Source organism: Halichondria panicea, chromosome 3 (assembly GCF_963675165.1).
Source record: "Halichondria panicea chromosome 3, odHalPani1.1, whole genome shotgun sequence".
Classification (NCBI taxonomy): Eukaryota; Metazoa; Porifera; class Demospongiae; order Suberitida; family Halichondriidae; genus Halichondria; species Halichondria panicea.
This window is the reverse complement of record NC_087379.1, coordinates 7,529,448-7,542,070: the sequence shown is the minus strand read 5'-3', so window position 1 is coordinate 7,542,070 and position 12,623 is coordinate 7,529,448. Positions and strand designations below refer to the sequence as shown.

Below are 12,623 nucleotides of genomic sequence, written 5' to 3'. Positions count from 1 at the left end.
TCACTATAATCTGAACTAGCTCGTCAGCTGGTAATTTACCAAACTCAGACTCAGTTACTCATTCTGCAAAAGAATATAATTTACCTACTTAATAGGCATAATTATTCTATACTGCAGATAATTCACCTGCCCCATATCTTACCATCATTATGCCATGCAAAGTCAATTTGTAGTTTCTCAGGCCCTCGCGCTCGAAATTGGCAGCTTTACAATATCACATGTGTGACCTCAAATTAAAGAAAAGAAAAGGATAAATTTGTATGGTTTTTTGGTCATGAAATAATTATGACTAAAATTAATTAGTAAAAATTATGCACTTCCGCTTATTGAGGAAGTTAGGGGTGTGTTTTCAATTAAAATTCTATGAATATTATTATCATTAATGTTTATCAAATATGCCTCAATCCGCTTGCTATTTTAGGAATAATAGCCTGAGAAACTATAAATTGACTTTGCATGCATGGCCTTATGTCTCCAACATTGAGTATGGAAGCTTAGCTGCATTGGTGTTATGATAATTGTTCACGCCACTAATCAATGTATAATTATAGGACCATCCGCTAAACGAGTCACTCTTCAAGAACTAGTAGAGCAATACAATCTGACTGACGAGCAACTCAACAGTGAAATAGATGACCCTGATACTCCCGAATTGGCCTTATGTTTTGATGATGTGGAACTTTATTCAACTGCAATGGGGCTAGCTATTGCTGAACAAGCCGATGTGAACCAATCACGTGGAACTCAAGCAGCCATGATGAAGTGCTTGCAAATCTGGAAACAACATAATCCTTCACAAGCAACTTACAGAGCTCTACTGGATATCGCACTGAGATTGGGGAAAGGAGACACAGCTCATCAAATCTGTCAGCAATTGACCCAACGTAAGTACATGTACACATGTTACTACATGTCAGGTGATAACCACCCTCCGCCTAAGCCCTCTACTAAGTAGCTATTCGACTCTATCCGTAATTACCGGTATTAATATTGAAATCACAACAGAGAAGAATCCCTATAAATTGTGACCATCATGCATGCATGCTTGTACACGTCTCTCCTAGACTGCACTGTTGAGTACAAGCGAGGTATAGGGTAGCTAGTGTGTTTGTGTATTGACTGTTAGAGCTGCTCAAGGATCAATGAAATGCAAGTAAGAGTTTCTATAGGCTTCTAGTCATAGATTCATATTTGTGGATTTGCAAAATAAAGCTTCGTTCTCGAATTATGCCTAGTTTTGCTTACTTGGAATGCCATTGCAGCCTTTTCAGAAGAGTCCGTAGCAAAACTTGTTCACAGAGTGTTGCTACTCTACTTAGTAGTTAGCTCTGCACTAGAACGCTAGCTATTGGTAGCTGCAAGAGTGAGAAGAGAGCTGGAAGGCTGTGCTGACTTGCAGCCATTAATTTTAGACTTGAACTTTTGGCATCGATCGTTTTTAACAACAATCATCGTCGATCATTACCCACTATTTGAGTTTCCCTGTGATTGTGTATTCTGCGCAACAAAATTAAAAATGTTTATCGTGATAATTATAATCAATGTGTGTATAAAAGCTAGCTATTAGTAGCTTTATGTTATGTAGCTTGGCACCTCCACCGAGGCATCAGCACCCGCGGTGCTTTCATTATTTATATCAATCGGACCTTAATTTTGATACAAAAATGTGCCACAAAAATAATAATTATTTACCACTACTTTGGTTCAATAATATTACCGATTGTTTACTTTTTTGCAGTCAATATTCAAAACCGAACCTACTTAAAGAAACTGGGTGAGATGATGGCCGACACAAGTGGCACTATAGAGCTACATTATCTCAAGACGCACTTCATTGGTCCCTCGGGTCTTGGAAAAACGACCACTCGACAGCGGCTTGTTGGATCCATCACTAACCTGTCTTTGCTGCCTGAAGATCAAAGGAAACGTTGCAGTACATTACTAGCCGAGTGTGAACAAGTATTGGCCTTTGTGGACAAATCTGGAACAAAGCTTGAATTCAAAGCGTCTTCAAGTCTAGAGGAAGAAACACAGTTTATCTTCTCTTACCTTATGTCCTGTGAACCTATTGAAGACAGCACTGTCAGCAATACTAGTACACCTAAGGAACAGCCCAAAAAAGAAACCACTGACCCAAAGAAGCAAACTCAACTCAAGATCGATGAAACTGCTACTGTACCCAAAGAAACGGTGTCACCAACACCGGTATCACCAACACCAGAACCACCGGAAAAGGTCGTGAAAGTGACTACTGTAGATGTTGGAAAGGTTGTCTCGAGACTCCGGAGTATTGTGGGTTCAGGAGAGTACACTAAAGAGCTGCTGAACAAAGTCCTACTCAATCTGGTCGATATAGGTGGGCAGCCTGGATTTGTGGAGATGTTTCCTTTTCTAAGCAAAGGCGCAGGGATTTTCCTAGTATTCTTTCGACTGGACAAAGACCTCGATGACATGTGTCAAGTCTCGTACGAACGAGGAAAGGACAAGATCACACCATACGATTCAACGTACACAAGCAGAGAAACGCTCTCTCAAATCCTGTCAGCTATCAGCCACCATACCAAGATTGACTCGGACATTGACAGAGAGCAGTGTAGTAAACTGGGCAATCTAGGCTCTGCTAAGCCTGTTGCTACCCTCATAGGTACTTTCAAGGATGAACTGGCAATGCAAATCAAAGTCGATCTCCTGTACGAGAAATGTTGTGCCTCCACAAAAGCTGTCAGCAAAAGCGATAGTACCACTGCCAGCAAGAGCAATAGTACCACTGCCAGCAAGACCACTACCAGCAAGACCACTGCCAGCAAGAGCGATAGTACCACTGCCAGCAAGAGCGATAGTAACACTACCAGCAAGAGCGATAGTACCACTGCCAGCAAAAGCGATAGTACTACAGCCAGCAAGAGCCATAGTAGTACCACTGCCGACAAGAGCGATAGTACCACTACCAGCAAGAGCGATAGTACCACTGCCAGCAAGAGCCATAGTACCACTGCCGACAAGAGCGATAGTACCACTTCCAGCAAGAGCGATAGTACCACTGCCAGCAAGACCACTACCAGCAAGAGCGATAGCACCACTGCCAGCAAGAGCGATAGCACCACTGCCAGCAATACCACTACCAGCAAGAGCGATAGTACCACTGCCAGCAAGAGCGATAGTACCACTGCCAGCAAGACCACTGCCAGCAAGAGCGAAAGCACCACTGCCGACAAGAGCGATGGCACCACTGCCGACAAGAGCGATGGCACCACTGCCAGCAAGAGCTATGGCACCACTGCCAGCAAGAGCGATGGCACCACTGCCAGCAAGAGCGATAGCACCACTGCCAGCAAGAGCGATAGTACCACTGCCGACAAGAGCCTAAATGAACACGAACAAAAGAAAGCAATTCGGAATATTTTGACTCTACTGAAGAGTGATGAGCCTGCTAACGTCAGTGCAGAAGACATGGCTGCCATTGAGCAAACAGTCAGCCAACACCTCAACTCAGACACTTTCAAGAAAGATGTCCAAGACCGCTTAGAGCAAAAGTTGACAGAGAAAAACGAAGCTGTGAGCAAGATTACCAGCAAGTTTGAGAAATTACTTTCACACCCAAAAGACAAGAAGTTCATAGCAGTCGACAACTATGAAGGCACTGATTCTGATATGGAACCTCTTCGTGAACATCTTCATGGCATATTCAGTAGCTATTTCAAAGATGCCAAGCTTCGAATTCGCCCACAACAGCTTTTGTTGGGAGTTGTACTGAGAAAAGAGTATGACATTGTGTCTATGGAAGAATGCATTCGTATCGGTACCGAGGGGTTAAAGATGAGTGAGGAGGAAGTTCGATTCACCGTTTGGTACCTTGATCGATTTGTCGGAGCTTTGATATATCATCCAGAGATCAAGGATAAAGATGGTTGGTTTGGAAACTTTGTCATTTGCAACCCCCAAGTGGTATTCAACAGCCTCAGTGTTCTCGTTGTCAATCCGCTGCTGGAGCTCCATTCTGAAGAGGGCAATATTCAGTTTAACGATAATGAGAGAAAAAATTGGATACTCAAGGGTTCATTCTTACTGAAAACAATCACTCGATGCCATTCGGAGGAAAACCAGGGGGTGAAGAAAGACCAGTTGATTCCTGTTGAGAAGCTGCTCATACTGCTCGAGCATTCCCACCTTTTGGCCAAAATCACAACAGTGGAGGAAGACCATACCACAGAAGAAGTTGAAACGACATATTTCATCCCCGCTATTCTCAAGTGTGCATCTCGCGAGGAACTAACGAAACCACCCCCCACTGGCATTGATACACCCTCTCCAATCAAGATCACATTCAAACCCCAATACGTTCCCATTGGAGTATTTTGTGCCATGATCAGTGAATTGGTCTCAAGGGGGAGTACTGGAATTCTGGGCATGACTTGGAAACTTGCCACTGATACCTCAGTAAAGAGAAACCTCGTCTCCTTTCACATTGACGAATCTGCCAAGCATTTTGTTACCCTTATCGCTAACGTCGATTGCTATGAGATACGGATTATTCGACAGGACAGGGACCATACGATGCACGAGCTTTGTTCCTACGTCCTCTCAACCCTCCTGTTGGTGATGAAGGACATCAGTCCACTACTCACTCCAATCATTGCCTTCGACTGCTACTGTGGCAAACATGAAGATGGTTCCAAGCTTTGTCTCCTCACACCTGGAGCTGATCCCTGCTTTAAATGCACCAGCAAAGTCTCTCTGAGTCCTCACCAAGAATGCTGGTTCGCAGAAGTAAGTGAACTAACAGTTACAGTGTATGCACTATAAGAATTACCATTCCTGTGTACTAGCATTTAATTTTAGTATCAGATTATAACAGTTTTTTGTGTATTTAACTATTAATATTATGTGTGCAAGCATTCATTGTACATTGTTTTTTGTACAAAGATCAAAGGAAGAACTATGCAAATGCCATAGACTAGGATCTACAACTGTAGTAAACACAAACTGTGCTCTATTATTCTGTGGTTGGAATTTTTGGTAGTTAGAGCACAGTTGGTGGTCAAAATAATTGATTTTAAGCCATAGAATTTTATAATAGCTACAACTGCTCCATGGTTGCAATGCGAGTACAGCTAAGTGATTCTATAAGCTTCTAGCAATGCTATCTTTCTAACAAAGGCTTTATTCTCGAGTAAAGGCTAGTTTTGCTTACCAGTACGTTGAAGGCCATTGCAGACTCTCCAGAATCAGGAATAGCAAAATATTTTCGTAGAAAGTTGCTATTCTACATATTAGAGCCGATAGCTATTGGTAGCTGCAAGCAGCTAAAAGTTACAAACCAGTTAATGCACTGTTTTATGCTCGTGCTCTATGGATATTTTGGCCTCGCGGAAGTTCTCGAAGCATCATGTAGCACTCGGCTTCGCCTCGAGCTATTGGCCAATAATATCCATAATATATAGAGCACTTGCAACCGTGCATTAACTAGTACGTATCCCTGTGTACAGGAAGTCAGTCTGAGAGAGGATGTTACTCTCAAGGCTCTGCCCTTTGCCTCTAGGCGAGAGTTGAGGGACAAGAGCCTCTCCTTCGAGTGGAGCAAAAGAAGTCCTGAAATTGATGGTGATGAACACAAGTTGGAATTCAAGGCTTCGTCACATGGTCACTTCAAGGGCTTTATCAGTTGTGAGATCTCCAAGAACCAGAAGCATTTCTTCACCGTGTACCACTGCCTCAAAGAGAGTGTTGGTGAGAATAATGTTAGAGCTTGTATGCAGATTATAATGTGTGTAATGTGTACATGTATAATACATTGTTACGTGTGTACTGTACATGTATAATCATCTATTTACAATTTCAATTGTTACAGAGAACACCTCCAGCTCTGAAACTGATCAGCTGTTTGCAGATGTGAAGGAAGTGATCAAAGAGATACGCTCTGACTGGTACAGCCTGGCTATAGAACTGGACATTGACTATGCAACTAGGAAGGTGAGACCTTAAGAATGTGTCCCTCCACCACCTTGAGTGTATTCTCCCAGTGTAGTCCTAATTATGTGTGTGCACTATTTAATTGACTGCTGCGGTTATTTAATGGTTGAATAGTGAGCATTACATTTTTAGAATGAGGTATCTATAGCAATGCTGACTCTGCATATTTGGTGTGGTCTTGTATGAAGTACCAACTTATTTAACAGATTACTATAGCAACGTAATGTTGAGCTCTTACTAAGTATTTAATACTGTGTTTCACTGTGTGTACTGATACAGAGTCTTGAGAAGGACTATCACTGGGTTGAGCCGTGCTTTGAGGCCATGCTGACACACTGGGTGAAGCGCTCCTCTCCTCCCCCCTCCTGGTGTGCCCTTATTAGAGCACTAGAGTCTCCCGCCATTGCTCGTGGGGACATTGCAGCAACCATTAAGGTGGGAAACTATCAACTATATTACAATTGAAAGCTTTATTTTGTATAAATTTTTACAGTACATGTTCTATACTCTACGTTACAAACACAAGTAGCTAATATTTGATTTCTCTTTACAGACAAAAGCTACCAGCGACATCTCTCCTGATATTTGTCATCTTACTCATGGTGGTAAGTATAATTAACCCGAGGTGCGTAGGCGGCTTCGGTTACAGTAGTCTGTCAGTCTGTCAGTCTGTCTGTCTGTGTGTGTCTATCACTGCTCAGTTTGGCTTACCTGGTGATTTAGGCATCACAATTTGTACGTAGGGAAACTTGTAGCATTAAAACTAAGGCTTAAAATTTGGCAGATTTTGCAAAGAAGTCTTTTTTTCGCAGAAAAGGCGCGAGCTAAACCTAAAAAGCTTTTTGCGTACTAGCAATCTAAACGCGGCTATTATTTGAAACATAAGCCTCTGGGAAAGCTAGAATTGTGTCTGGTTTGTCTCTGTTAGCTGACTCTGGGATCCTACTCCCCAGGAGCCATACTTCTCTGCATGAGAGTCAGACTCCAGACCTCCTCTGAGCTATGTATTGTCATTGTATTGCAATCCACACCATGCTGACCCTCACCCTATCCACACTGCAGGCCTGGCAGAGAGGATAGACATTGAACACCCTCTACTCAACAACGAGATTGAGACAACAGAGTTCGTTTATTTGGCGGCTCATTTGGACAACGTGAAAATGTACAGTCTAGCGTTGGGACTCACTCCTGCTCAGCAAGCTGATGTGAGGCAGATTAAAGTTTTAGAAGACACGCAAACGGCCATGATGCAATGCTTGTCCCTGTGGCAGAGTAGAAACCCAGCTGCTGCAACTTATAGAACTCTAGTGAAACTACTCCTAAGATTAAAGAAATATGAGATTGCAAGTAAAGTATATAAACATTGCCTAGATAATAGTAAACTGACATAGTACATGTGTAGCGAATTATTTGTTTTGTATCCTGTATTTTTATCAGGTTAGTAGAGTTTTATACCGGTAGTGTGTTTTGTATTGCCCGTATATATTGGGTTCGTGTGACACGGCAGGTCTTGTCAATTGTGTGCATGTATTTGTAACATGGAGCCAAGTTTCAATTTGGAAGCTAGGTCCTATATTTCAAAATTTGAAGCTAGCTTTTGTCTGATCACATTTTATTTGTGTTTTCATTTTAAAAGGGTCACTGCCTTCGCTGAAGTGGTGAGTGGCTGTATAGATGTGGACTTAGTAGTATTATTATTGGGGCTAGCGTAGCGAGCCCTATCTTAGTGACCTCTGTAGACAATTTCTCTGTATGTACATGTATGTATGTCATGGTACGTGAGGCCTGATAGCCGATTTTTGCACACGCGGTCCTTACCAATTTCGTGTATTCTTATTGTATTTTGCACAGCGATAAGAAAAAGTTGCATAAAATGAATCCTGACAAAGAAAGCAAACAAGACGAATAAGGAGGGATCGAGAGAGACAAGCAACAGCCCAAGAAACAGCTGAAGAGAAAGAAGTCAGGCTAGCCAAACGCAGAGAAAAGCACAGGGCACTCAAATTCAAGGTAACCATTGCATGCACTGGATGCCAATAGAGCATCCCAGCAACTGAGACGGGACACAGAGACTCCTGAGGCTAGGCAGGCACGCCTACAGCAAATGGCTGCTTCCACCCAAACCAGCAGAGCTTCAGGTAAGTACAAGTGGCGTACAGGTGATATAAGCCAGTGTAATTTTCATTACAGATACTCGGCACGCCTACAGCAAATGGCTGCTTCAACTCAAACCAGCAGAGCCTCGGGTAAGTGCCACTTGTCAGTGGCGTTCATGATGATAAGCCAGTGTTTTTTTTCTATAGACACTCCTGAGGCACGCTTGGAACAAGACAGGCATAGGTATTCACAATAACACAGATGTGAACCACCTGTACTGCGCTCACGCTCGCCCCATGTCACCCTAGTTTAAGAATAGAGGGAGTACAACCCAAGCTAGTGTTAGCCTCTCAAAAGTAGTGGAAAACTGTTCATATTCGTATGCTACCCTCCCAGGCGCTGAGTCAGGTTGGCCGAGTGATGAAAGTGTTTCGATTCCCTCTGGAGATGTTCGAGTGGCAGTCAATGGCCGAGTGTGGACGTTCAACCCTCAGGCCATGGTTGCCTCCCCGGATGAGAACCCTCCTGAACTTCCAGGTACAGAACCTGGCCGTCATCGTGGCAGCTGCTGCAGCCGGAGATGCCAACACTCTCAGAGAGTTCCTACGCAAACATCCCACTGAGGTGAGGACACAGTGTTATGTACTCTCTCTCCCTTCTTTCAATTTTGGGGACCTTTCAGCTGCCATAACTTGAATTCTGTGGATCCAATTGCAATAATTTTTTGGATTTTCCGAAAGCTTACAAAGAGACCTTTCAAATGGTGTAATCAAAGTTCATATTCCAGCTATTTGTCAATTTGGCCATACCATAAATGGTCCAAGGCCGAAAAATGACAAATTAGGGCCCCAACGAAATTTTGGATTGAAACACACCATTTGAAAGGTCTCTTTGTAAGCTTTCAGAAAATCATAACATCATCAGAACAAAAGTTGTGGCTGCTGAAAGATCTTCAACTACACCACCACCAACCACGTTTAATTATTGTTTGGGAGGCTCTTTCAGCTGCCATAACTTGAATTCTGTGGATCCAATTGCAATAATTTTTTTATTTTCTGAAAGCTTAGAAAGAGACCTTTCAAATGGTATCATCAAAGTTCATATTGCAGCAATAAACTATTTGTCAATTTGACCATACCATGAATAATAGCCCATGGTCCAAGGCCGAAAAATGACAAATTAGGCCCCCAACAAAATTTTGGATTGAAACATACCATTTGAAAGGTCTCTTTCTAAGCTTTTAGAAAATCATAAAATTTTTGACATTGGATCGACAGTATTAAAATTATGGCCGTTGAAACATCAGGCCTGTTTTTAGAGCTGTCTCAGAGGTCATAACTTGTGTCGGGGAGCATCCAGTAGCTGTTTGGTTGTATGTGGGTGGATGTCATAGTGTTTAAGTTATTCACAAACTAATACTTATTGTGTTGCCCAGGTGAACACCAAGGCAGCTGGCAAGGCGGCCATCCACTGTGCCTGTGCAGCTGGCAATGTGGACGTGCTCAAGGTCATCATGCATGCAGTTCGCCCCCAATGTGGAAGTGGGGTATGTGCATCAATCATTCTAGCCTCTGCTGTATGCACTACATGTGTGTGTGTGTATGGTGTTATACTGTGCTGGTCTGTATTTCTAATAGTGTGTGTTTCATTGCATAGGATGAAGATGGTGACAGACCACTGCATCTCTGTGCTTACAGGTGAACTGTAGCTCAAGTACTACCATTATCAAGAATGCATGGATGCCATTACCTATAGCCCAAACCACTAGGCTATAGCTTATACATTGTAGAGTGTATTATGTACTTACTATGTGTACCTCCTTACAGTAGGTGTGAAGTTCCATGGTAGTCTGAGATCACCTGCCCCCCTACTGCCACAGCTAGGGCACACAGAGAGGTGGTGAGCCAGTCTGAGATCACCTGCCCCCCTACTGCCACAGGGCACACAGAGAGGTGGTGAACCAGTCTGAGATCACTTGCCCCCCTACTGCCACAGGGCACACTAGAGAGGTGGTGAGCCAGTCTGAGATCACCTGCCCCCTACTGCCACAGGGCACACTAGAGAGGTGGTGAGCCAGTCTGAGATCACCTGCCCCCTACTGCCACAGGGCACACTAGAGAGGTGGTGAGCCAGATACTGTTGAACATTGCCTCTTTTATAAACATGAACAGTGTATGCTATTAATAAGTACCCACTCTGAATTAGTCCTGCCTTGCATCCATCAGGTGTACCCTACTCCCCTACGTACTGGCAGTGCCACCCACCACCCACCCACAGCCTCTCTGCCAGTTGGAGTTATGGATATTGCTGGAGCCACTGGCGGTGGTAAGACCTGTCTCTGTGCTGTACCTTAATTTGTCTTAAAACTTTCTTTGTTAGGGTGACCTTTCCAGTTATGTGTTTAGATACAAGTTCTGATAAATCTCATATTTTAAGTGGCCTTTACATGACTGTACTTTGTATGGTTGTGCATATTGCACAGAACCAACTCTGAGCAATAGTCTTATCTACTCTACTATTTAATTGACTGCTGCCGTTATTTAATGGTTGAATAGTGAGCATTCATTTTTAGAATGAGGTATCTATAGCAATGCTGACTCTGCATATTTGGTGGCGTCTTGTATGAAGTACCAACCTATTTAACAGATTACTATAGCAACGTAATGTTGAGGCCTTACTATAAGTATTTAATACTGTGTTTCACTGTGTGTACTGATACAGAGTCTTGAGAAGGACTATCGCTGGGTTGAGCCGTGCTTTGAGGCCATGCTGACACACTGGGTGAAGCGCTCCTCTCCTCCTTGTTAGAGCACTAGAGTCTCCCGCCATTGCTCGTGGGGACATTGCAACAACCATTAAGGTTGGCAACTATCGACTATATTACAACTGAAAGCTTTATTTTGTATAAATTGTTGCAGTACATGTTCTATCCTCTACGTTATAAACGCAATTAGCTAATATTTGATTTCTGTTTACAGACAAAAGCTACCAGCGACATCTCTCCTGATATTTGTCATCTCACTCACGGTGGTAGGCATAATTATACACATTAGTCTTTATTTGATTAACAGCAGTGAAGTCCATTATAATACTGTAGCTGATCTTATCAGTACAATACAGAGTTCCCTTCAGTAATGTGTGTTTCAGTTAGTAGGCATTGCTTAGGAATAATGATAGTGTTCTGTTGTTGTCATGATTGTGTGTTCCTTCCAGAGGGACTGAGTGTGGATCATCATTTGAGGGTAGTGAGGACAGCTGCCTGGGAGGTGAGGGGGACATGGCGTCCTCTGGGAGAGCAGTTGGGTGTCAAGGAGGGGACACTAGATGTGAGTGCTCTGCTGTGTGTGTACTTAACACTGTATAGCAGTATATGACTGTGTACTAATAGCCCTGTGCTCATACAGTCGTGCATCATCAGTTAAGGAATGTGCCAGCAGTACTGATTGGTCATAATTAGCCTGCATGTGCAAACCCATTTATTATTATTAGCCTATAAGCAATATTATCCTCATTCCTATAATCCTCTGTGTGCCTGTGGTGTCAGTGACTCTATAGATGTAGTATTGAAATCAGTAGTTCACATGTACACCCACACACACACATGTACACACACACACACACACACACACACACACACACGCACACACACACACACACACACATACGCACACACACGCACACATACACACACACACACACACACACACACACACACACACACACACGCGCGCACACACTTGTGTTCAGGCCATCAAGAGAGACTATCCAAACGACTCTGATATGTGTTTCACTAAACTACTGGAGCAATGGTTGACAAGATCCACCCCCGCCCCCACACTAGGAGCACTCATCCAAGCACTCGAGTCTCCTGTCATTAGTCGTGGAGACTTTGCCCAACAAATGGAATCTAAACTAACCTAGCTTACAGTAACAGCTCCACTGTAATAAATTTATTGTACTGTGTAGCATAGTAAAAGAGCTCATCAACACTTTAAGGTTTATATTTGGTATAAATATTACACAGAACTCTTAGTGGATTGCTATTACCGTATAGCGCGAAATTTTCGAGGCACTTATATTTCGTGGATTGGCCTCTAAAAACCATTTCGTTGCACAATGTTCGCGGAATAGCTGCTTACCGGAAGCCACGCCTTTAAATCTTTGCATGATAGCAGGTAATTCTAATTAAAGAACACTTTTTGTGGACTTAATTTTCGTGTAGAATTCTAACCCACGAAATCCGCGAAAATTAAGCCCCTCGAAAATTTCGCGCTATACGGTAGTTAATGATCTTTAATTTGCCACTTTTATTGTGTCATAATTATAGCGGTAGAAAAATGCAACATTTATGACGTACACTGCATACTAGGCTAAACATTGTCCATGATGTCAAGTTGTCATGTTTCCTTGGTAACGGGCTTGACAATTAATGTCTTCAACTTAATTGTCCCATCAGAGTGTCCATGATTACATAGATTAGAAACAGCGTGCCTATAGAGTTGTGGTGGATGGGGGAAAGTGACATGGTCGTATTTATAATCATGGTACACGACAAT

The 12,623-nt window shown here is 42.9% G+C and overlaps 2 protein-coding genes across 4 annotated transcripts in view; one reads left to right on the top strand and one right to left on the bottom strand.

Annotated features, from left to right (window-relative positions):
* Positions 1-12,623, top strand: part of LOC135334056 (uncharacterized) — a 113,059-nt gene that overhangs the window by 38,363 nt on the left and 62,073 nt on the right. The window contains exon 12 of the mRNA XM_064529092.1: positions 552-884. Coding sequence (XP_064385162.1) covers positions 552-884 — 333 coding nt within the window. The remainder of the gene's footprint in view (positions 1-551; positions 885-12,623) is intronic.
* The window catches only part of LOC135334063 (transmembrane protein 131-like), a 66,387-nt gene that overhangs the window by 7,870 nt on the left and 45,894 nt on the right, over positions 1-12,623 (bottom strand). The gene's annotated exons all lie outside the window — the stretch shown is intronic.